This window comes from Lemur catta, chromosome 8, assembly GCF_020740605.2.
Source record: "Lemur catta isolate mLemCat1 chromosome 8, mLemCat1.pri, whole genome shotgun sequence".
Lineage (NCBI taxonomy): Eukaryota > Metazoa > Chordata > Mammalia > Primates > Lemuridae > Lemur > Lemur catta.
Genome location: NC_059135.1, coordinates 19,065,371 through 19,091,406, shown reverse-complemented (window position 1 = coordinate 19,091,406; position 26,036 = coordinate 19,065,371). Strand labels below are relative to the sequence as shown.

General features: G+C 51.5%; 1 protein-coding gene across 1 annotated transcript in view; it reads right to left on the bottom strand.

Annotated features, from left to right (window-relative positions):
* Positions 1–676: 676 nt before the first annotated feature.
* The window catches only part of MARCHF4 (membrane associated ring-CH-type finger 4), a 91,010-nt gene continuing 65,650 nt past the window's right edge, over positions 677–26,036 (bottom strand). Inside the window, exons 2-4 of the mRNA XM_045558905.1 lie at positions 19,073–19,228; positions 13,944–14,136; positions 677–1,044 (exon numbers count right to left, since the gene is read on the bottom strand). Coding sequence (XP_045414861.1) covers positions 677–1,044; positions 13,944–14,136; positions 19,073–19,228 — 717 coding nt within the window. The remainder of the gene's footprint in view (positions 1,045–13,943; positions 14,137–19,072; positions 19,229–26,036) is intronic.

Sequence of the window (26,036 nt, the reverse complement as noted above, 5' to 3'; positions counted from 1 at the left end):
TTTTTGAGCCCACCTGACATTGGAAGGCTCCTAAGGGAGGAGACACAGCTCTCCCTCTGGCGGCTCCCACCAACGTCCCCGCCCTGCACCATCCCCCCCTGCACGATCCCCCCAGGCCCCTACAGCTATCAGCCGTGGGAGCCAGCATCCTGCCCACCCAGGTGAGCCCAGAAGCCCCCAAGTCTGCGTGTCCCCGCCAGCCCTCTCCCCTCCCTCCCCCACCCCAACTGCCTGCTGAACAAAGCCCAGGAAGAAACAAAAACAAACTCAAGGTCAGAACTGAGAGGGCCACGAATGCTTCTCCTCTCAGCTCCCTTTGCCTCCAATACCACCACCCTCGCAGGGCTTTGCCCTCCCACCGCCTCTGCTTCTCCTGGGCGCCTTGCCTGTGGGCACAGGGGTGGTCTTGTTCCGTCAGGCGAGATTCAGCCTGTATTGCACTTCCTCGTTGTGTTTGTGTTGGTTTTCGTTGCTGTTGTCTGGAGAATGGCATTGACTGATAGGAAATCACAAAGCCACTCCTGGCACCAGCCTCATTCCTGCTCCCCAGGGCTCCCTCCGGGCCCCCCACCCTCTGCCTGCTCCCAGCGCCAGCCCCTGGGCACCACCGGGCCCCCCCACACCTGCCCCCAGCCCCTGTGGGCGTGGTCATGGCCTTCCTCCCAGGTCTCTCCTCTCACACGGTTGTGACTCTCATGACGAGCTCTCGGCTGCTGCCCTGGGGGCTCCGCTGTTCATGAGGTCTCAAGTGACTCAGGATGTGCAGGATGGTGTAAGCACAGTGGTGATGGGACGGAGGGCCTGAGGGGTGGCTGGCCGCCGGGGCAGGGCCTTGCTCGGGGGCAGGGGTGCCTGCCGCCTCCTCTTCCGAGGGGGGGATATTGGCCTGCGTGGATGAGGAGGTCCGGGGGTTGGTCCTGCCCCCTGACTTTTGATCCTCCAGGTCTTTTGTCTTGTCATAGTTCAGCACTTTCCACTGCTGGTTGACGGCCTGCCACCGTTTGAAGATGCGATACACCGAGGGTCCCTCGTGGATGATGAGACCTGAGGCAGCAGGGAGAGGAGAACACAAAGGCCACGTAAGAGGCAGCAGCTCACGGCCGGGAGAGGACCACGCTCTCCCTGGATTTGCAAATGGACACAGGCACAGGCGCCAGCTTGGAGCCACGTGATCGCCCGCCGGCTTCCTGGACTCACCCAGTCTCCGGGAGGCAGAAGGCGGAGGGACCGTCTCACCGAGTGCATGACATAGTTGATTGAGCACCTACGTGCAATGGCTTTGCCTAATTCTTCTCCTCTGCCTCGCCCCCTTCTTGGCTTCACAAAATCCAAATTCACCCACCGAGGCATAATATGAGGCATATTATAATGCCTCACTGAGGCATGCAAGCTTTTGCTCCCTTTATTATGTATCCATGGCACCCAGTTTATTACATATCCATGGGGTGTGAGAGAACAGCCCCACAAGAGAGAGTATGAGGGAGATGATGTCCTCAGGGGACAGCTTCAGTTGGGGAGGATGAAAGGGACACACAGAGAAGAGGTTGCCAGTGATGGACCGTGAGGTCCAGAGGACAGGGTGGAGGGGCTGGCCATTGGGGATCAGATGAAGGGGTGAGCTGGCCAGGGAAGGGATGGCTGTCTGTACACTGAGGTGTCGGGAGGCCTGGAGGTGGAGAGGGAGGTGACTGGGAATGAGAGGCCCAGTGGGGTTTGTCCTGCAGCAACTGACATCCAGGGGAGCACACATGGGTGAGTGGCCCCAGCCTCCGTCACATGGAACCAAGGCCTCTCCAGCTCCAGCACCCTGATTCTAGGAGCTCCCAGAAGCCACCCATGCGGCTTCGTCCTCCGGGACCCCAACAGTTTCTGAACTCGCATTTTGCTCGGCAAGTGTCCAAGCAGACACTGGAAGAGAGACAGAGCCTCCGTGGTCCCCAGCCCTTTGCGTCTCACCCTTTTGAGGATTGAAAGAAAGGGAAGGACCATCTCCCTGAAAAACAACAACAAAACACACTTTTGTCCTTATAATTTTCGGGGGCTCATAAATCTCCTGAAGATCACCTGTGGACACCCTGCTTTGGCCTGATAGATTCTGGACAAGGAGACGTCCTCTCTGTCCCACTCGCTCACCCTCTCCCAAATGCCCCCATGCCCATCATTTCTGTCAACCTGCTGACTGTGCACCAGAGCACCCTTGGTGAGGAAGCCACCCACTTGTCCATTTATCCCACAAGCCTGTGTGAACATTGATACGCTCGCTGGTCTCTCCACAGTGTCAGCCCCTCGAGGGCAGGGGCCAGGTCTGCTCTGGTCTCCGGCAGCTAAGGCAGCACCAGGAGTGTAACGAAGCCAGGTGACGATGGGGGACCTGGGGCCTGGGGAGAGAGAGGCAGGGTCTTTGGGAGCCCCAGACTCAGTCTTTCTGGTGGGAGCCACTGCGCTTGATTCTTAATTAGCTTCTCCATCAGACAGTTTTACCCTGATTGAAGAGGGTGACTTAGAGTTTTGATCTGAATGCCACCTTCCAATTAGCCGTCTCGTGTTCGGGAAGTAATTAAACCATTTTAATGGATAGGTGGCTGAAGGGGAGGAAGGTGCACCTGTTTTTCTAGATAATGCTTGTTTGGCAAAAATGGGAAAAGCATGAACTACCTCATTTAGATCTACTCCCCTCAGCCCTCCCGCTGCCTCCTGCTCTACAAATTACATATTGATTCCTGGGGCGGCGGATACCCAAACAGCGGGGGACATGGGTGGGGCTCATCTGATAGGGGCAGGTGACCCGGTATGGCGGGAAAGAAGGAAGAGGGCTGGTCAATGGCAGGGAATAGAGGAAGAGATTGAATTAGATCAGGAGGCTGGCGGTGAAGGGAGACAGAGAACCAGGAAGAGGAGAAAATGGGGAATTAGGATGAAACGGTAAAATCAGAGACCCAGTAGGTTTTCATTAAGTCGTTTTCTGGGTTTTTTAATTTTAATTTAACAGTTATCTAGTAACCAGCTGCAATGCACCCACCCCTGGGCTGTGTCTGTGGAAAATCCAGTTCCAGAAGACTTGCCGCCTTCCCCTTCCTAGGCCGGGGCTCCCCTTCCTGGTAGCTGCAGGCGCCACAGGGTGTCAGAAGCCCCCTCTCCACCCTGCCCCCATCTCCTGCCAGTACCCTGGTTTAAGTGGCAGCAAAGTAGCAGACAGCTCTAGAAAACTGCTTTTCCAACTTTAATGTGCATCAGAGAGCTCGTTGCAACTGAGTCGGTAGGTCAGACTCTCCGTAGGCCTGAGAATTTGCATTTCTAAGAAGCTTCGGGTGAAGCTGATCCGCCTGCCTGCCTGTGGGCCGCACTTGAGCGCTACTGCCTAGAATACGCTCTCTATCCCTGTTCACTGCCTCACGGAAGGCTCTAAATTTTGATCAAAACAGAGCTATAGGTAATTTTGAAGACTAATCTACTTCCAGATGTGACAGACATGAAAATGTAAAGCAAGTGAAGATACAGATACTTTCTGTTCTGGACCCAGATATTCAGTTAACTCACCAGTGAGTGTGCATTAGGGGTTCACAGTGTCTGCCACCTACCAGCCTTGTGGCTTTAGGTAAGTGACTTTCCCTTCTGAGACTCAGTTTTCTCATCAGGAAATTGGGGCGAATGTTTCTTTCCTCATAGGGCTGTGACGAGATTAAATGAGGGAGCTCGTGCTGTGTGCGGAGGCCGGGCACCGCCTGGCACACATCCAACGCTCAAGGTCACGTGACAGCGTTGTTGTGGGGAGATTACAGGGCACGGAAAAAGCCCACTCATATCTCTTCCTCCTTCATTGCCAACCTCATCCCCCAGGCAAGCACCTGCTCTTTCATCTCCTGTTTCCCTTCCCAGTCCTCAGATGGAGCCATTGTTTATAGACGAATAGCATGCTAGAGCTGAAAAGCAGTCTAGAGACCAGCTGGTTCTGCAGACGTGGAAACAAGGCCTCATACCCGTGCCTCCCTCCCACCACCAGGAATCTTCAGTAGTGACATTGAGGGGTGCTCCCCTCCCCCACAGCATTCCCCACTGTCAGACAGCTGGGGGCGAGACCTGGTGTCTTGCCCTGCCAAACACTCGTCTTCCACACTCGACCCCTTGAGGACCTGGCCCTGTTCAGAACGTGGACTAAAGAACATATCAGGCAAGCAGGGGAAAGGAAGAAATATAACTAGCAATTTTTGGTGGGTTCAGGGGGTGCTGCTGGGAGATGCCAGACTGGCAATGCCTCCACCTGCCCAGCGTTCTCCACGGATACATCTTCGTGCTTCTTGTAGGTGTGGCCAGTCTGCATTTCATGTAAGTTATCATCAAGTTACAAAAGTATTTTATTTAAGCAAACATGCCCAAAATTTCTATATCTAATAAGAGTTTTATCTTTTAAAAGCTTACCCTTAGGAACTGGGGTAGTTTCTCCTACTGGGCTATCACAGTACAGAACATTTCTGGAAATTTCTCAATGGGATTGGCTTTCTGTGGCAGAGATGGCTAACTGTTCCCCCAAAACCCACACTCCTCTTCCTTAGTATAGAGTTGCCACTGAGAAGGATACATTTTCCAGCTTTTTGTACCCAAGTGGGACCAGATGACAAGTACTGAATGTGAACATGAGTCAGACCAAAATTTAAGAAATGGGTATGGAGGAAAAAAATGGGTGGGGTGGGGTAGGAGGATGACTCATTCACGCTCTCTCATATTGCCTTTTTTTGTTTTTTTCTGAGACACACGGTCTCACTCTGTCGCCCAGGCTAGAGTGCAATGGCATCATCATAGCTCACTGCAACCTCAACTCCTGGGTTCAAGTGATCCTCCTGCCTCAGCCTCCCGAGTAGCTGGAACTACAGGCATGCACTACCACATCTGGCTAATGTTTTCTATTTTTACTAAAGACGGGGTCTCACTCTTGCTCAGTTTGGTCTCAAACTCCTGACCTCAAGGGATCCTCCCTCCTTGGCCTCCCCAAGTGCTAAGATTACAGGTGTGAGCCCCTAAGCCCAGCCATCTCTTGTATCTTCTACTAGTTGGAGGCAAAAGGTCAGAAGCTTGAGGGGCCAGTGGAGCCACAAGATGGAGGAAGCTTGGGTCCCTGAATTGCTGTGTAGAACAGAATCTCCCACTGCTCAGGAACTTCTTTTGAGTTAAACCAGTGTTTATTTTTTTTAAATATCTCCTGAAGTCACCCTAACTAATATATCTTCAGTGCTAGGTTAGGGGCCAGAAGAGAAAAGTTTGTGACTTGATGGCATGTTTCATGTTGTCCCCGAAATGTATTAGCTGGCTTGAGCATCCACCTTATTTATCAGATCAGCGCTATTTCTAGCCACAAACCCCCTGCCAACAGACAGACATGCCACTCCCAAATCTGTTCTGTGCCAAAGACAGTTCCCACGAGACGTTCCTAAAATATTTCGAGCTTTGTCAGCACAACTGGAATAAGCGAAGTGCCTCCCGAGGGGTCTCCTTTGCAGGGGACAGTGCTCATTTGGCATATCTGCTTCTAAATCAGTCATTTCCATGTCTGAGCATCCGGCAGCTCAGCTGCGGAGAGAGGTGGCCTTGCCCAAGAAGCCCCGGGTGGGAGGGAGGGAGCTGTCAGGCAATCCAGAAAACTGGACAAGCCACATGCAGACAGCAGAACGCGGGTGGGCGTCCTCTTGCCCACTTCTGTGGCTGATGCTTCTCACGTCAGCTGCTTGGCCCAGCTGGCGTCACTGGGGATCCCCTGCGGTCACCATCGTCAGCCTCCTGGAGCCCAGATGTCTTCTCACAACAGAAGCAACTTCACAGTCCTCGGATGTCAGCCCTGGGAGGACCTTGGAGGTTATCAGGCTCAACCCTCTCGTTTTATAGATGAGGCAACTAGCTGTGGAGAGAGGTAGTAACTGCCCAAGGTCACATAGGTGGGCAGTGGCTGCTCTGGTCCTCAGACCCGGATCTTCTCTTCCTAGCATCTCCGCTGCACCTGGCTGCCTCCACCGAATGTTCAGGGTTTCCTGGTCAGAGAATTAAAATGTTTGACAGGTGGGGTCATTTCTAGCCAGAAGGAGAGAAGAAAGGAAGGAATTTCTGTGGCATATATGTGTTTTGTAGTTCATGTGAATTAAAATTAGGTTTGGAAAAAAAAATGTTTCAACAATCCTGCTACCCTAAAATGAGATTTAAATCCCTTTATCTCAGAGGACAGGGGACAGGCGACAGGCATCTCCATATCACTGGAAAGAACGTCAGGGGACCACACACAGAAGAAGATTTAACACAGGATTTTTCCATAATTTTGTTAATTACCATATTGCACTGTTTTAAAGCTTTGGAAGTAATTTCAGACATTCCTCTCCTTCCTTCCTCTGACCCCATTCCACTCACAAGTAAAAAACAAACAGGATGAGGTCCTCATTTTTACAGTTGATTTTTTTGAAGGCCCATCTCTTAGGTCCATGGAATAAAAAAAAAAAAAAAATGTTTTTTGGTGCCAAAGCCCTTAATTAATTTGCTCTTGTTAAATCCTAATAACTTGACCCACTGGAGCAGAGAATGCCCCATTTGTTTGCTGGGAGGCTCTGTCAGCTTCTCTGCTGCAGAGGACAGTGTCATTAGCGATGACGGAAGAGGAGGCAGGTGGAAGGAGGACATTAGGTGTAATCAGATCTTCTCATTGAGGGGACGGGGGGAGGGAGCCAAGACCCTTCCATAAAAGGCGCTGCTCCAAATAAGAGCAGACTTTTAATTCTGCCTGGCTCTCTCTTATCTAGGCTGTGGCTGGATTCAGATTGGAACAGTTTCTGCAAACCTTGATTGAGTGCCCACCCCGAGGGCATCTACCCTGTCCCCCATGCCCCTACCCGGGTCACTGGCAGGTATGGTGACAGTTATGGGCACCTACTCCTTTGCCTGTGCCATCTCATTCAAATCGAGGATGGGATTATTATCCCATTTCACAGATGAGGAGAGGGAAGCAGACAGAAGTTGTACAAATCCCTCAAGGTCACAAAGTTAGTAAGAAACTGAGCGAGCCGTTGGCTCCACGCGTCAGGCCATTCTGTGGCGCTGCTACTGCACTCTGCAAACCACCACTCTGGCTTTTGCGATTCATTCTCTCCTATTTTCTCTGCTTCTCTGTCCCCCGGTCCTCTGTCTTTAGCCACCTACTCTCTAAACACTCCTCCTACGTTATCTCATCAAAACCCACAGCTTCACCTGCCTCTTACGTTGACCCCCAAGTCTGTCTTCAAATCTTATTATCCAACTGCCTGCAGAAACCTAGGAACACAACAGCGATTCTCAACCCTCCCTTTTCACCATCCCCTGTCCCATCAGTCACCAGCTCTTGTCAGAACAGGCCTGATGCCCCCAATATCTTCTTCTGCATCCCAGGAGGGGGGACTTGTGTGCTATAAAACGCCCTCTCCCTCCTTCTGCCCTGACCAAGGGATCGAGTCCTGGCACTGCCTTCTCCTCCTGGCAGTCCGTAGTCCATAACGTACTCCGTGTGTCTTTTTCTTCTACTGCAAACTCTTGGCGTAGGAACTGGCTCTTGCCTGTCTGCCTGGATTTTAGGCTTAAGATGGTCCTTTTATTTTGGTGCCCTTGCCACGGACATACTCTTTGGTTGTCCTTCTTCCACCCATTGCCCATCCCATTCTCATGCTCAGCTGTGGTGCCCAGTCCCTGCTCAAGCCAGCGCTGGGGGCTCCCAGTCTCCTGGAAGGGCCCCAGACAATCCTATCAAGTCTACATCCTGAGTACCTCTGAAGGTCGTCCCTATACTTCTTCCCCACTGCATTGCATCTCTTTGCTTCCTGCCTAGACCATTACAAGCATTTTCCAACTGGTCTCTCCCTACCTCCAGCCTGTCCAGCTCTGACCCATTCTCCTCACAGGTGCCAGAGTTATCAGTTTAGAAGACACATCTGATCATACTTCTTTCCTGTTTAAAATTTTAACAACGCCTCACCATTGCCAGCAAGGTCAATGAGTGGCTCAGACCCTGTTGGCCTTGGCCCCCGCAAGCCACTCCAACCCCACTGCCCATCACCCACCTCCCAGCCTGGCTGTTTGTGTTGAGCTGTACAAACCCTCCAAAGCTTCCTAAGCACACCTCGTTCACTCATGGCTCTGTGCCTCTACACATGCTAGTTCCTCTACCTGGAATGTTCTTCCTCCTTCTTCTGCACAAACTTTGATTTGTCTTTTGAAACTAAGCTCAAGGACAGAGCTCCTTCCCTCAACAAGCCTTCCTGAGAAGACTCTTCCCCAGAGAGAGCACACTGCTCCCTGCTCTACCTTCCTCTGCACCCTGTACAGCCCCCTGCTGTGTTGTGATGGATTTGTAGACTGGGAGCTCCTTGAGGATGAGGAACTGTGTCTCATTCATCTCTTTGTCCATGCTCCCTAGTTTGGGGAACAAAGCAGCCAATAAGTGCAACTGAATGAATGGCCGTGACCATCCCCAGCCCCCTCCGACTCAGGTTTCTTCTCCCTCCTGCACCCCTTGTCCAGACCTCAGTCCCCGCTCTCATTATGTGGGGATCAGTGATCACCTTGTCTGCCTCCCCCAGGAGACGTAAGATCCTTGAGAGCAGATGACTCTCCTATTTGAGTGTGTACACCCAGCGCCCTCTCGGTAAATATTTCTGAATGAATAAATGGGTGGATTCCCCAAGTTCATGTTAACTAGTAGATTTAGCTTTCCCCACCCCAGGTACCTTCCACCACAGTGTCTCACAGGGAGACAAACCATCAAATTCCATCTTGACTTCTCAAGCCTCCCTCTAAGTTGCTGATCACAAAGGAGATGCAACACTGGCCAACCTCCCAAACCCTGAACACAGGGCAGGACCCACTGGGGCTCACCATGTGTCTGATTCGTACCAGCAGTTTCCCCACCCAAGCTCTGCCCTTGCCGTTCCACAGAGCGTTCGGGGATGAAATAGGCAGTAGAAAGAACCCTGCAGTTGGAGCCAGAGGTTCTTGGTCTAACCCTCAGCTCCACCATTTGCTGAGCTGTGTGACCTGCAGCACAGTTGCTTTCAGCCTTTCGTCACCTGCTAAATATGGGTCATAATACCCACCCTGCTTATCTTTTAGGCTTGTTGTGCCCTTAATCAGTTTTCGCTGTCCTTGCAGGGATGTGATGCTTTGCCCTTTCACAGTGGCATGCACTGGTCTAGAAAGTTAGGGCTCTAAGCCAAGACATGCTTTGTCTGTAGAGGCAGCTTGTGTCACTACATGCACAATCCTCTGCTATGACCAAGTCCAATGCCATTGTCCTCAACTCTGGAGCTGTGCCGCAGCAAACGGGGAACCCAGACCTTCCTGGTAATCATTTCCGGCAGAATCCTTCAGTGGGCACTGAAGGCCATTCTGTGAGTCATCGCTCCGAAGTCTTCTCACTGACCACCGATTGTCCTGGAAGCCAGCTGAGTGGCCACAGCCAGGCCTGGGGCTGATGTAGCTCCATGGCACGGGATATCTGTGGAGCTGCAGTCGGCGCTCGTGGAGTTTCTCCTCAGCATCCCTCCCACTCTCATGAGCTCTCCCTCAGCACGGCGCTCCAATTGGGAAGGAAAATACATTTTTAGGGATTCATTAAAACTACCCATTTTATGTTTACTCATATTCGTTACTAGCTGTGGCCATTTGACAGTCTTGGGGAGGGAACAGATAAATTGTTCCTGGTATCTGAAAACTGGGGAAAGTCCAGAGACTCATAGTAGCAGATGGTCTTGTTCCTCTTCTCTTACTCAGCCTAACACACGGCTACACTCGTTTTCTTTTTATCCAGGGGCTGAATTGCCCCATCCATCCAAGGAGCTTGGGTATGTGATTATGAATTCTTCTGCTCCACAATGGTTTTCAGCCAACATTTCCTGAGAACACACACCTCTCCCAGCATCCTTCCACCCACTCTCTGCGAGGGAGCCTCTTCTTCCTCTTCCCACCCCAACAGATCACCTTCATCCACTCTCTCAGGACTTCTGGAAGGGAGGCTTTCCCTTTTCCACTGGAGTAAACTCACTTACCAGGTTTTGAAACTGCTGAGTGCCTGAAAAGTAGGTAGTTATCCCCCTGTGGCTCTCTTGCCTATTTTTCTGTCTTCATGGGACAAGAAGACCACCTTGTGCCTTCTTCTGGCAGACCCAGCCAGGTCTCTGCCCCCTGTTCTAACTTCTCTGCCTCTCCCTGGTTCAGTAGTAAATCAGGTGTGGGTGGCCAGAGGTCCAGGTTCACCTATAGGGGCGGGAGGCAGTAGGAGAGGGGTGATGGGATACTGTCTCCTCGCAGAACAAACTGGACCCTGGGTTGGCATTCTCACTCTTTTCCCCTGGAAATCTGATGAACGGGGAGTGTCAGCTGTGTTATAACATTGCCTGGAGTGGGGGTAACCCTTGATTGGTGGGGGCTTCACTGCGGGAGGCTGTGGCTTTGACCTGCCCTGAGTACAGTGACTTGAACGGAATTGACCTCTGTGGGGACCCTGGAAGATATGCCCAGGTGGCCCCTGCCCCCACTGGTTGTGGATCTCATCTCCTTGCCCCTGAGCTATTGTTTGGGAGCTGACAGACCAGCCCTGGGCTAGGATGTGGCATACGGTGAGGACTCCCCTGCAGAGGTGAGCCCAACTTGCTGTGCCAGCGGCTGTGGATGCTGCCCTATATCCCCCTAAGTGAGTCTGATGCCACGTGTGCTCTCTGGTAGTCCCCTTGAGTCGGAATGTCCAGTTGAGCCTAAAAATAAAGGTGCCGTGGCACTGTGGGCTCCACCTGATTATCCCTCCAGAGAACCCCTAAAATGCAGATACTTTTACACCCATTTTGCAGTGCTATGTGTTTTCCCCCTACTGGCCAGAACACTGCAGAGAAGAAATGACCCATACTTGAATTTCACCCTTAGAAACCGCCATCATCCCTACTGATGATCATTGCCATTACCAAAGCCCCATGACTGCACCCATAGGAATCTGCTTGTGGATTCTCACTGTTGCCTGTCACCTCCCACTCTCTTGTCTAGATCCCACATCACTCCGTTTTTTTTGTTTTCTTCTCCCAGCATTTTCCGCTATGGACAGCCTCTCCTAGAAAAACACTGAACTGAGAGTCCTACTCTGCCGCCTGAGTCAGCCTAAGACAAATCCTTCAGTTTTAGTTTCATGATCTGAAAAATGAGAAGAATAATCCTTGTCCCCAGGGACATGCTCTGAAACTGAATTAGCTCCTATTACTAATACAATCAATAAAATGATAGAGCAGTCTGAGCTCCTTGACGGTGAGTGGTCCAACTGTCAATGTATCTGACCACTCCTAGATGGCACCAACAGCAATTAGGGTCCCTGTGCATTCCGCTCCCATCCAACGGCTGTCTCTAAGCAGTCCCTGGCTTGTCACAGCAGAACGGACAGACTGTGGTGTGGCTTTGCATCCTGGGCTATTATGTTTTCCTAAAAGCAGGGAAGAAAGGAAAACAATGTGAAAACTCTCAATATTCAGTTCACTCTTCTTCTACCACAAATTGAAGGACTGAGTGCCCTGTGTGTACAAGAAAAAGAATGAGAGAGACAGAAATGGGCCAGGGAGAAGGTAGACAGATAGAAAGAGCCAAGTAAGAGACGGAGGAGGAGAGTGGCACTGAGCCCTGCTCAGAGGAGGCTCTGTGAGCAGGAGAGACCAGGGCAGCAGACCAGCCAGGGCAGGAGCGCTGGTGGCTCAGAGCCATAGGGAGGCCCTGGAAGTGGCCTGCACTCACAGTCACAGGTGGCATCTTTAGATATCCCCTAAGTCACACCATGGGACTCCCGCTATCTGATGCAACAGGGCTAATGGACAGAGTACTGGACTCTGAGTCAGGAGACCTTGCTTCTAATCAGCCAAGAACCCTGAGCAAACTCCTTCCCTTCTCTGAGCCCTTGTTCTCTCAGCTGTAAAAAAGGGGGTTGTACTGGTCAATCACATGATCTCTTCTGTGTTCAACTCAGTCTTCAAGTGTGCGGAGTTATCAGCAGCGGATGGTGTTTGTGCTCCTCTCTCTTGCTCACGCTCCCTCCCAGGAAGGAGAAGTAAACCTCCCCATCCCACCACCCTATTGACGTTGGGCTTACTGGTGACTTGCATTGGCCAGTGGGCTGTGGGCAGAAGGGACAGTGCGCCAGTTCTGAGCATCAGAGCTTTGAGAAGCATTGCAAGTTTCCACCAGCCCACCTGTGCTCCTGCACTTGGCTAGGAGAAGAGCCCGCCCTGGTAGTCCCTGCTCCTTTAGCTTGGGTCCCAGCATGAGGAGACACTCGGAACAGGTATGGACCCAGGGCACAGCCAGAAGCTAAGCCCAGCCACGTCCAGCAGAACCACAGCCATCTCACAAACCCCCAGTGGGAAATAAATGTTTGTCATAAGACACTGCAACTTTGGAATTGTTTGTCATTGCAGCCAATGCTGACTAATACACCAAGTGATGGGAAAGCATTATCTCAGAGAAGCACACGTCAGGGACTGAGCTAAAGCCTGCCTGAAGGAGAATGAAGGGCAGCTGGAGGGGCCCCTACAGGAAGGCCCTCCTCTGTTTTCCTCTCCATGCCAGAGCTGCTGCAAACCTCCATATGGAGACGCACCTGGCTTTTGGCATCAACAATCTAGTGCTCGGCAGGGTAGGGAGAAGGTTTGGTGGGAGGGGAAGGTAAATTAGAATGCATCAATGTCAAGTTCCTCCCCACTCACAGTCTTCCAAACCTGGGCTGTCTGTTCCTCTCACTGCCTAGGTGCCATAATTAAAAGGCTCTTGAACTTGGAGTTGATATATTGGTTTTGCTAGCATGGAGAGGCAGCAAGATGGCTTAGACACGTTTATGAGCTCCAGCATCCCTGGTCTCTGGCTGCTATGACCAGTATGCAAGTCTCCAGGCCCTTCTAATTCCTAATATTAAAGGACCCCAGAGAAATTCACATCGACATTATCCCAGCCAAATTCTAGCTAATAGATATTTTCTTGCCAAACAGAGCAGTGTCACATATTTAATACAATACACATACTAATGCTCAGAGAAGACAGCTTGGAACTCTCATGCTCCCAGTTCTGCGACCTAGAGGACAAGATGAGAGTCCCAGGTTAGAACATGTGGCCAGGGCTTAAGCACGCTTCATCTCACTCGGAGAACCCAGGCCACTCCTCGCCCCTCAGTTACTTAGACCAAACCTTCAACCACAATCATATGCTGGGGGGTAAAAAGACCCAGCCCTCTACCACTCCCCCTAACATGGTAGTAGAGAGGAGGCATATAGACTTGCAAATGGAGTCAGGGAAGAAGCAGGAAATAAACTTGTTTCTAAAACACTGAAGCATGAGAGTACAGAAGTCCAGGGTGAAGCAGGAAGAACATTCCACTTCCCACTCCCAAAGGGGCCCCTGGAGCTGTGCGTGGGGTCCCAGCACTGCACCCGGCTAGAAAACCACTAGAGAAACCTGGGCATTGGCATAGGCTTATAGAAAGCCAGAAAAAAGGGAGGGAAGATGCCATTGTGCTGTTTCTAGGCATTTTGCTGTGAAGAGAATGGAATTGAGTGTACGGGCATTCGGTGTCGTGCTTGGCAGCGTGGGGTACACAGTGGAGACCTTGCACGCCTGCTGGAGGGATATAGACTGACCAACTGACCCTCCTCAAATCTCCCCAGAGGCAAGCCTCCTTGTTGTTACCTTCAGCTAGACAAGACAGATTTACTCAGGAAAGATTTAGATCTTCCTTCTTTGCCCTGCCTCCTCCTCTTTCCCACGCACTCCTCCAATCCAAGCCACTGGCCTCTCCCCAGCTCACAGGTCTCAAGCTGGGTGCCACGCCTGCTTTGGCCTCCCACACAAGGCATCCCGAGGGATCTGCGCATCATACTGCCACGTGGCTCGCCATGGCCATGCCCCAAGGAGACACGCCCCACACCCACCTATGCACACCACGTCCATGAAGCCGTACATCCCGTAGCAGATCTGGAAGAGAAGATCTTGGCGCTGCCATTTTGCCGAGGGACTGAAGGTCGACCAGATGAGCCAAGAGATGCTGGCGATGAGGAAGAGGGAACCCAGGATGGCAGCTGCAATCTGAACCTTCTCGATGACTGTCAGAGAGATGGCCTGCCACTGGGGAGACAGGGGACAGGTCAGCTGTTGCTCGGACGCCCTCACCCTGTCCCCACCCCTCTTTCTTCTGCTGCTCCAACGGCTCACCTCCGATTTGGCATTTAAACCAAGGGCTTTCCAACTTGTAGTGCAATGGACATTTCTGTGGCTTTCTGAGGTTCACATTGAACCTTTTGATCACACCAAGTGATTGTAATTCAGTGTAAGGAGGGGCTTCGGGGCAGACATGGCTGGGAAGGAGGACAATGATATAGACAGAGAAATGGAGGGAGACGTGAAAATGCAGAGGTAGTGTGGGTGGCATTCCAGGGCCCCAGAATGTTCTTTTCAGAACAATATGGTCTAATTCTCACTAATAGGTTCTGAGAGAGAACAGGCCCCCCTTTTTTTCCTTTGGCTTATTTTCTGTGATACCACCTTGCATGCAATGTAATTTATATATGCTGGAGTTTGCCAGTTCAACAGACAAAGAGAGGACACAGGGCAAGAAAAACAGCTTAGAATTTACTGAATGTATACCAACACTAATATTTCATTTTTAACAGAAAAAGCACTGTACTTATGGCAGTACTGATGGATGAGTTAAAGGCTGGGGTGTGGGTGAGTTTCAAGTATGTCATTTGTAATTTTGATTCTATGGCTGGTCCAGCAGCCCAGGCCTAAATGATCCAGGAGCTGGATTCTAACTTGGGGCTTATGCACGCACTTACTCATGTCTTGAGTACTATCTACGTGCTGCCCGCTATGCCAGGGGCTGGATATTAGGCATGAGGCAAAGACAGACAAGGCCCTTGCCCTTATGGTGCTTATAGTCTAAGGAACTTAGATAACCAAATAATTATTTACAACTACAATTCATCAGGGTAAGAAAGGAAGGAACATGGCACAGTGAGAGCCTATGATATTGGGATCTGACTTTCAAGAGGAAGTGAATCTTGAGCTGAGTAGGCATTTACTAGGCAAAGAAAGCAGGAAAGAGGGCTCCAGGCAGCAGGAAGAGCATGTGCAAAGGCCCTGTGCCAAAAGAAAGCATGGTGAGTATGAAAAACTGGAAGAAGGTCTGAGTGGGTGGAGCGGAGAGAGCAAAAGAGTTTGTGGGATGAAACAACTGGAAAAGTAAGGAGGGGAGACCACCCCGAATCTTGTAGAATAGGCACAGATTCTGGACTTTGTCCTAAGAGTAAACATGATGCCATGAGTGGTTTCAAGCAGGGAACTGACAGGATCAGATTTGGGAAGATGGGGGGAAAGACATCCTCTGATTGGAGAGGTGTACATGACACTCTGCAGAGAACACCTCGAGAAAGCATTTCAGCCTGAACTTGGAGCAAAGGCAGGCTACCTCCCACCTGCCAGCAGGCAGCCCCTCACTTTGTGTTCGCTGTATGGAAGCACCGATTCTGGCTCCAGCTGGGACCAGCCAGTGGCCCCCAAGGAATCGTAACCACTGGAAAGCAAGTCACTTGTTGGTCCAGATGTAGGACATCAGCCTTTGTATGTAAGTATACAGAGAGATCCCATTGCAGGTAATCGGGCCTTAACGTTTTCCACTGCTTGTCCCAGCCTAGGGTTACACATAACAAAGAAATTTTCCAGAAGGTGGCCTGATCGTAAGGCGTCTCTCATGTACAAGAAATGCTTTTCCCAGGAAAAGCGCTGCCTGGAAGGAGAGCTTCTGACTGAGCTTTTTGTTTCTACCATTGAGACATCAGTAACCCTCACCTTCTCCTGCTCCTCTAGACTTCAAAAATCCCAAGTTCAGAGGCACAGAAAGGTCCCCTTCATCCCTAAAGCCCCTGCTACCATCCCCCAAGCCACCTGTGGAACGCAAACGGGGCTCCTGACCCAATGTGAGGCGTGATGACGAAGGATCAGGGTGGGGGTATGTGGACGAGCCCCTCTCCTCGTGTCTGCGTTGTGTGGGGCACAGAGATGTGGGGGAAGAGCTGAGGACAAAGCAGAGAACGAGCGAGCTCTGAAGTCGCAGAGGAGGGCTGGGAAGGGGAGAAGCACACCGTGGTGCCGGGCTGTGCTGCCACCAGCCACCCAGAAAGTCGGAACCTCATTCCAAGCGAGATCCTGATCTCAGTAGCGTTAGATGTCTCTGTCCTCTGAACTCCTGTCCTGCAGCACCAACGATCGGACAAAGGTGGATGAGCACAAGACTGGATGCTTCCTTCCTTGTAACAGGAAGGGGCACCAGGCAAAGGTTCAGATGACCCGAGACTAGTCGAGCTCTGCTCCTACTTGTTGAGTGTGACCCTGCAGAAGTCAATAAGTCGGGAGGGCCCTCCATTTTTCCTTCCATGAAAACGAAAATAATCGGTCCTTCCTGCTTCCTAGTTTTGAGAGGGTTTCATGAAATAATTCTTAAACCAGTGCTTTGAAGGGATTTCTTTACTCTGTTTCAGTAAAAATACAGATAAGCATGCCAAGGCGACGTCTTCCCAAACGTGCCTGTGCACCACAGGTAGCGGGTAAGAGCCTGGACCCAGGAGTCAAATGCCCTGTGTGCCACTTAAGAGCTGTGTGACTGTGGGCACATGGCTGAAGCCTCTGCACCTCCACTGTCTCATCTGTAAATTAAGAATGACAATAGTACCCACATCATCAGGTTGTTTTCAAGATTAAATTAGATAATATGTGTGACTATTTAGAACACTGTCTGGCAGCTAATAATCACTGACTAAATGTTCATTAATATAACTGCAGTTCAGAGGCAGCAAAGAGAAGGCAGGGAGCAGCCACGCAGCCTCGAGACCCACAGGGCTGTGCTGGCATTCCTTTCTCAGTGGTTCTTTCGGCTAGAAACATTGCTTCCAGAGCGTCACTGAGATGATGTCCCATAGTAGACGGCTGTGTGATGTCTCACAACTTTGTGTGGGGCCTGACCCAGGAGGTGAGAGACCCAGAGGATTGGAAGGAACCGCCCCTCTCTGACAGAGGAGGCAGGGCTGGGGGTCCCCATCCATCGCTCCACCCGCTTGCGGTAGCACCGGCCAGGGCCATCCCGTACCGCAGACAGTCCGGCTGGCTGGGCTGTGGGAGCAGGAGCTGCCCACAGGGGAGGGGCAGGCAGCTGTCTGACACTTGGCTGGGCCCGAAGAGCTCCAGACATACAATCGGGACAATGTGGGTCATCACAACCACACAATGCTGCTTCTAGTCCCAATTACTTCCTTCTTCTGGTCCTGTCCAGAAGTGAAATGGCATTTCCTGAGCACACACCACTGCATTTCCAGGAGCAACAGAATTGGAGGGAGTCCCAGTGTCTAGAAGCTCATAGTTGAAGACAGGGTAGAACCTTAAGAATAGACCAGTAGACCAACATTGCCAACACTGCCGCTTACTTACCTGACTTACAAGATTAGAATAAACTTTTCTCTTTTTTATCCTCAGGAAAAAGTTATCCCTAAATGGTTTTTCACTTTATGAGCCGAGGGTGTAGCCAAGGAAGGGTACTTTGGGGTGGGCTCATGGGTTTGGAATCTGACCCTTATTGAGGCTTGTGCCCGCTGAAAAGGAAGGGGAGGGTTAATGCATTCAGACCTCTGCTCCAGCCCAGAGGATGTGGAATCAGCTGTCTCGTGACACTGCTATTTTAAGACACTTCAAGATTTTGAAATGAATTGAAGATGGAACCAGCAGCGGGGAAAGGCACTTCTTATTCTGTCCCTTTGTACACTATCAAGATGGCTAAGTTGCCTGGGGCTTTTGGTACCACCTTCCAGGAATGGCCCCTACCCCCAGCCCACTTGCACACGCACAAACACACGCACACTCATTCCTGGGAGTACCCCGGGTAAAACTCCATAGTATCTAAAATAAAACACCCTGCACACTGCAGCTGCAGGTGTCTCCTGCTGCCCCACCATGCAAAGACCCCACCCCACGGTCACCACCAAACCACCCACCCTCCTGGCCTTGCAGGATGGACCCTCCGCCTCCGCCTCAGCGGGGAGGAAGGAAACTGTGCCAGGCAGCTGAAGTCCCATCTTCACTACGCTAGTGGCTAAGTGATTATGCGGCGGCTTAACTGGCTGATGATGCTTATGCGACGCTATTTTCAGAAGCAAAATGCTCTGTGCATGTGTGCACACCTTGCAGGGAGAGCTGTTGAATTTGGGGGCATTTACAAGGGAATGACGGATGTGTCAGGGCAGGCTGGGGTGGAGGCAGAGGGAGCCCTGAGTTCTGTCTGAATCTGTTTAGCAGACCTCACCCAGCCCTGGCCTTTTTGTAGTAGTAGCCTTTTCACATTCTCTCCTCGCCTTCTCTCTTCCTTCTTGCCTGTTTTCCCATTATTCTCTGCCTCCCTGTCCTGTCTGTTCTCCAGTTTTCTCTCTACCTTCTGTCACTGGAAGTATGGTCTGTGGTGCAGCTGCAGCAGCTAACCTGATAGCTTGGTAGCACGTGGCGTCTATTCCTCGCCCGGGACCCACTGACCATAGTCTGCATTGGCCAGGACTCCAGGTGAATTACACAGGCATTAAAGTTTGAGAAGCGCCTCTGCATCCCCTCCACTTACGTCTTCTACAGCCCTCAGCTTAGCTCATCACTCGGGCCACCTCTGTCTTTTTCAGTGTCCTGTTCTCTTCTGCCCTCTGGTCTTTTCCTCCCTTCTTTTCTTTTTCTTTCTCCATCCATCCATCCATCCTTCCTTCCTTTCTTTCTCTCTTTGTTTTTTCCTTTCCTTCCTTCCTTCTTCCTTTCCTCATTCCTTCATTCATCCATAGGCTGACTTACTCTCCCTCTTCCACCTGGGTCTCTGCACTTTTTTCCTTCCGTGTCTATTTCTCTCGTTGACCCATCCCTTCCTCTTACTCTTGCTGCGGCGGAAGAGCAAACACAGACGTGCTTGCATCCCCTCCCGCCCGCCCGCAGGCCACCCCCAGCCCGAGCAGCGTGGGGTCCCCAGGCCCAGGCCGGGCAGTACCTGCAGGGGATTCTTTGTGCTCATGGCGACGACGTGGTACTTGTAGTAGCACAGCTCGCAGCTCCAGCAGCCCCGCTCGCTGATCCACTTGATGAGGCAGGGTTGGTGCGTGCACTTGACCGAGCCGTCGCAGCGGCAGGGGCTCAGCAGCTCCCCCTGCAGGGAGAGAGGCGCAGGGGTGAGGCCGAGCAGGGAGTCCCGTACCGAGGTGGGTTGGGCTCCCCAGCTAGGCGGGACCACGCGCCCCCACAACCAGGCCACAGGCTTTGTCTGGAGGCACCGGACTCCACCCAGGAGGGGAGACAAAAGGCCAATATGCTGAGATGGCAGGAGTTGCTGCAGAGAAAGTTTAGGCTCCAGGTGAGGAGATGGGAGAAGTTTCTCAAATCCGTCTCAAGAACTTGGGGCTAAGACTTTTAAAGGTAGTTCGGTGAACAAAGGGCTTGGGAACTGAGTCTGCTAATTGGCTGGAGGTGAGCTCATGGGGTTGGGAAGCGGAAATTGTCCTCTGGGGTGAACAGGAGTTCCTGGGTAGGGGGGTCACAGGATTGTTGGACTGGCTGCCACGCCTGGCCACTGGTCCGGCTGACCCAATGCGGAGTGTGGAAGATAATCTCAAAGACCAGGCTTAGATTTTACAATAGGATGTTAGCCATAGAGATTTATCTACAGAAGCCGTTTGGGAAGTCACAAATCTTACACCTATCCAGGATATGTGACACTTAAGCAGTAAGCAGTTACAGCAGTAGGGAAGTTAGGGAACAAGGGCTAGTTAACTTTCAGCTATAGCTAAACTTCTATGGAAGTCAGACTCTTATCACCATTCCTGCCTGTGGCCTTACATTATCTTAATATAGGCGATTTCAGCCTGGGCTCCAGCGCCCCCACCATGGGAGCCAAGCCACTTCAGTCCGCTCCGCCGACCGTTCTGAGCCCTCTGCCCCTGCTTGGTACTCGGCAGGACAGGACTATACTTCCTGCACTGCTGGGGTCCTGGAGCTCTGTGAGGATGAGACCAGACAAAGCCTTTGCTGTCCAAACGGGGTGTCAGACTTCTCTGTAAAGACTCAGCCAAGGGTTGCAAACTCAAATGCCCTCAGGACAGGCAACACAAGTGACAAAAGCTAGTTGATGGAGACTGGTGGGTGAATTGGGAAGCCCAGACCCAGGTTAAAGGGACAGCCACCATCAGCTCCAGCCAGCTGTGGATGCGGAGTCTAGTGAGGATCTTTATGTAAAATATCCCAAACGTCAAATATTAACAACGAGTGCGGGTTTTCAAAGTAGATTGTGAGGGTCATTTTGCCTGGCTTCAGAGCTCTGGTCTCAGCCTTTGCAGTCTCCTGCAGGCTGACACACAGAGACCCAGGAACTCTCTGTGCAGCCTCCCACCCCTGATCCCCGAAGGAGGAAAACATGGGGACAGGCCTGAACCCCGGGGACCTAGGAGGTTGGGCAGATGCCCTCCCTGAAGGCCCAGGTCCCTCCAGCAACCTCAGCCTGGCTGGGAGTGGCTGGGAAGCACAGCCTGGGGGAACTGGAAGCAGGAAGGCAAAGGACCTGGCCAAGCGACATGGTGTCAGGATTTGAAACCCTCCCATGAGTGGACTGCAGAGTTGGACTCATTCTCCAGAACTTTCTGTGAGCCTATCAGATGACCATGACTGAAGCCTGCATCTCTGTGTCCCCTGCCACGAGGGCCCCAAAGTGCCTCCATGAGCCTCACCCACTCCCCCTCCCTCCCTCTCCTCTCTCTCATCCCCCACTTGTCTGTTATCTTGTCTCCTCACCCTCCTAGCTCCCGGTCCACCACTTTTGCTCACTAGGTCCCCATCCACCCACGTCTTCTGTTTACTTTCCCAGAGACCTTTGCCATTGGGCCCACCCCCCTTCCCAGCCTGTGTCCCTCTGGCTTTGCCCACAGCCTCTCCTTCCTTATCCTCTGTGCCTCTACCCCCGGCTCTGCTACCCAGCCCCTCTGCCTCCCTCCTATCCAACCACCCACAAGATTGCCCAGTTCCAATCCCTAAGCCCCCCTCTGGTGGATTTGGGATATGGCCACTTGAGCCATGTCCCTGCTAATTTGGGGATTTCACCATTCATAAAACCACACCCTGTTCTCAACGGTAAATAAGAAGCACCGGAGCTCCTGGCTTCTACGTCACAGATAACCGTGTTCTTTGCCGCAGACTGTAGAATTAGCCATTTCCTTCCAAGATTCCTGGAATCATCTTTCCCTTCTACTTCAACTTCTATCACTCAAAAACCTCACCTTGGCCTACATGAAGTCTAGAATATCCTGTTGCACCTGTCCCACCTGTAAAACTGCTACTCTGTCTCCTAGAGGGCTCTAATGCCAGCTCCTACAGGGAGTCATCCCTGACTTCCCCAGCTTGAGCTCAAGCTTTGATCTCTGTGCTGAGCGGCTCGGCCATATCCTGCTAGACCACTCAGCACACCATTATGAGGATCTCTGTGTAGGCCTGCCCACCTCCAGAGTGGCCCTGGAAGACAGGAGCAAGGTGTTCGTCTTGCACCTTTTTCTGCAGCAGCTGAGCCCTACACCCTCAGCAACTTTTTGTGTTTGAACGAATAGATGAAAAAATAAATCAAGTGACTTTCCTGCACTGCCCTGAGGAACAAGAATGAGAATGTCCACTCCATGAGAACGGGAACCACGTCCCTCTTGCTGACTCTGGCACCCAGCCTCCTGCCCACTGCCTGGCACTCTGTGTGTATTTGTGCAGGGAGTGAACTTGGTGGCAGAAACGCTCAGGCATTCATCACCACGACACCTCCCTGGCTCTGCCCTCTGCTCCTCCATTATCCACAGGCTCCGGGTCTTCCCTGTACCCTCTGTTTTGCATTCTCCATTTGTCTGTGGGTCACTACACTGTGACCCCTCACAGGGACAATGCCTTATCCACCTTGGCATGCACAGCACTTAGTACAGGGCCTGGAACCGTTAGCTGCTCAATCCGACTTTGACAGCTGAGCGTGTGCGTATCTATTTGATGAGCCAGAGGTTTTGCTTCTCTAGGGCGTGGCCAGCTTTGAGCTCCAGGTGGGCAGCTGTGGTGCCTGGGAGAGGAGAAGAAGAGGCAGCAGGTGCCCACATTGCTGGGCACTCACCGTACCCACCAAGGCCTGAGCACTCTTGGGGTTGAGGAGCTGCTGAAAGGCTCCAAGGAGGAAATAGGAGGGGTGAGTGAGGAGAGGTGCTGGGGGAGTGGCAAGAGCCCTCATTATTCATGGCAGCGTTTCCTAGGCTCATTAATTCTAACAGGGTGAGCTGGGTTTGATTAATCGGGTTGTTAAGCAGCCATGTCACATTGCCGATCAGGTAAGAGACATTACTTCTGGTCCCTGGCAACGGTGCCCAGCGTCTTGCTTCCCAAGCAGCAGCCACGAGACAATGCAGGAGGAGCTGCTGTCTGGGGCACCTCCAGTAACAAGACCTGGCTCTGGATGTGGGACCCTCGGGGTCCACTGGAGCCCAGCTCAGGCCCCTCAGCCAGGCCCCTCAACATGCTCACCTGGAGAGGGAAGGAGAGAGCAGGCCCTGGCCTGGTCCCCGTGCCTGGCTAAGAGGCCAAGAGGCCAAGAGGCCAACCATATGCTGCTTTGCCCAGAGTGACTTGTTAAGTTCCCCTCATTTTCCTTTGGGGTTGGACAAACCAAAAGGCAGAATAGGGACTTGCTTCTGGCACTGCAAATATTAGAAAGCAAGGACCCCAAAACTGTTAGAAAAGTTTAACTTTGAGGAAGGAAGCGATCCAGGATTTTAGGGGGAAGAAAAACAGAAATAAACTATTTTAACCCTGGCATTCAGGCAAGTTTTGTATTTTATGATTTAATGTATTTTTATGTACATTTAGGGGGAGGGCCATAATCTTTTTAGGGTTTAGGACTTCTAAAAGGCCCTACCCTGGACCCTTCACCACCTTCTGCTGGTCAGCTCTGTATGTCTTCAAGAACAACAGAAATGGAAATGAGCCAGATGGACTTAAGTTAGACTTATGAAGACGTTCCTTACAGTAAACTCTGTTAAAAGCTAAAATGGGCAGGGCACAGTGGCTCATGCCTATAATCCTAGCACTCTGGGAGGCCAAGGCGGGAGGATTGCTTAAGGCCAAGAGTTCAAGACCAGCCTGAGCAAAAGCAAGACCCCATCTCTACAAAAAAATAGAAAAATTAGGCCGGGTGCAGTGGCTTATACCTGTAATCCTAGCACTCCAGAAGGCTGCATTTTGTGTGCATGATCTCAGTTAATCGTGCTTGAGGATTGCTTGAGTTTAGGAGTTCGAGACCAGCCTGAACAAGAGTGAGACCCCGATTCTACCGAAAAAATTAGCTGGGCGCAGTGGTGTGCGCCTGTAGTCCCAGCTACTCGGGAGGCTGAGGCAGAAGGATCGCTTGAGCCCAGGAGTTTGAGGTTGCTGTGAGCTAGGCTGACGCCAAGGCACTCTAGCCTGGGTGACAGAGCAAGACTCTGTCTCAAAAAAAAAAAAAAAATACATATATATATTAGCTGTGCATGGTGGCATGCACCTGTAGTCCCAGCTACTCAGGAAGCTGAGGCAGGAGGATCGCTGGAGCCCAAGGGTCTGAAGTTGCAGTGAGCTATGATGATGCCACTGCACTCCAGCCTGGGTGACAGAGTAAGACTCTGTCCCCCCCCAAAAAAATAAAAGCTAAAAATGTGCAACATGGAAACTGAGCTGGATCCTCACCCACTCTGCCCTAGTAAAAATCTCTCACTGTGAGAGAGCTCTCTATTGAAGAGAAAGGTTAAATGACTAACTCAAGGTCACATAGCCATCAGACTTCAAGCCTCACCACACCTCTCTGCCCGACCCCTTCTGCCCCCAGTTCCCGCTGTCCCACCTACCCCTGTGCCCACAAGTCTCTTCTCTGTCTCCGCCTTCTCCAGACCTCACCCCCTTCCTGGCCCAGCTGAGGCCCCTCAGCCGAGTCTCCCATCATCCCCACAGTTCAGCACTTAGTCATTTTCAAATCCCCCTGGGGCTGGGCTGCTCCTGCACACCCGTAGAACTGAGCGCATGGGAGACACACGTGGACAGGCACCAAGGCGTGGGAAAGGACAGGCCCCCCGGCCCAGCTCCTGAGGCCCCAGCATTTGGGCTGGGAGGATTAACAAGATCTTGTCTGCAGAGCTCAGCAAACTCACAGATCAAAGGGGCTCATTAATGCGAAGAGCACCAGACACTTCCTCAATGATCTTCTCAGAGCTTTGGGGGAGAGACTGTCCTGGGAATGACTAAAACAAGAGAAATGGGGTCTTCTCTAATCCCCTGACCCCCAAGGGGCACAGTGTGGGGGCGTGGTTAGGAGCAGACTCGGGCAAGCCTCTCAACCTCTCTGACACTCCATTTCTTCATCTTCCCCTGCAAGTAGCTTCCTCCTCGAAGGGTAGTTCTCAGGATTAAATGAGATCGTGCACACAAATGCTTGGCACAGTGCCGGCACAAGTAAGTCCTCTTGTTGTTAAAACACACAATTCTGACTCATTTCTGTAAGAACTTTAATTTCACAGCTCTTTTTTCTACAACAGCTCTATTTTGTTTTCCTACTGTCACGCTAAGATAGGCCAATAGGTAAGGAAGGGAGCAAGTGCCTTAAGAAAAGGGTCAACTGAGCCATAGAGAGCAGTAGAGATTGAAGAACTTTCTAGAAGAGCCTGCCCTTCTGGGACAAGGGACCAGAACACAGTTCTCCTGATGTCTACTGTCTTGCTCACTTATTAACAGGGGGATACTGAGAGCATTTGGGGGACCTTCTCTTCAGGGTACGCTGAACAGAAGAGCACAGGTCTCCTGGATGGGTTAAGTGGGGTCACGCTAGAGGCTGGAGGGAGGACAAAGTGACCCTCTAGATCTTGGCTGTGACTGATCTGGTAGGCGGAAGAAGAGAGCAGGACATATTCTCGCTGCTGTGGGAGACGAGGCTCTGCCTCCCCCAGACAGGAAGGAGCGTTGAGCTAAGACAATTAAGAAGCAACAGGTGCAGGCGAGCTCTCTGCCCTCTCTCTGGCTAAAAGCAGGACAGAGATTTATTCACAAATACAAAAGGTATCCTGCCTCCCCATCTCCGCCAAGAGAACAAACGTGAACCACTGAAGACAGCTTGACACCCTCATGGGCCTTGAGGTGATGCCGGAGGGATTTATATTAACAAGCTCCACCTAACTAAACTTTCTCTGCCATTTGTTTGCCTTCCCTCCCAAGTTGCTGCCTGTGGAGACTCAACATCCTTTTTCTTTGTTTTGTCACTTTTCTAAACATGTATTGTTCTTTGTTGAAGATGCTACATAAGCCAGAGTTCTAAGCCACTGAATTACCGTTCACTGAGGTTTCTCCCATGTGATGTGCGCTGCACACGTTAATAAACGTGCTTATTTTTCTCTTGCTAATCTGTCTTTTATTACAGGGCTTTGTCCAAACTACAAACTTAGGAGGATTGAGGAAACATTATATTTCTTTTCCAACACTGCCAGTGACACGGCAAGCTGCAGGCACAAGACTCCAGTTGTTTCTCCATTCATAGATTTCTTTGTTTATTTCAGGCTTGCTTCATTTTTACCTCTTTCAATCTGAAAGTCTCACTTCTGGAGTCCTTAGGTTACCTGGTTGCCATGGCAATGGCAGGTAAGCCAAAGACCTCCCTTTCCACCCACACAGGTGCCAGGCATCCCTGCCACAGAAAGGAAAGAAATAAATACAGCATAGTGTAGCAGAGACAGCCCTGGACCATGGAAGAGAAGGGCTCTGGAACCAGTCTGTCTGTCGGGTTGCCTCAAATCTACCCACATCATCTCTGCCAACTCTGGTGTCACCTGTCTTTTGTCTCTCCTCCCACTCACAGCAGCTGTCCGTCAGCTCCTTGCTTTTCCAGTTCTGATATGACAGATGGGCTTGCTGGCTCCCCCGTTATGATACGAACA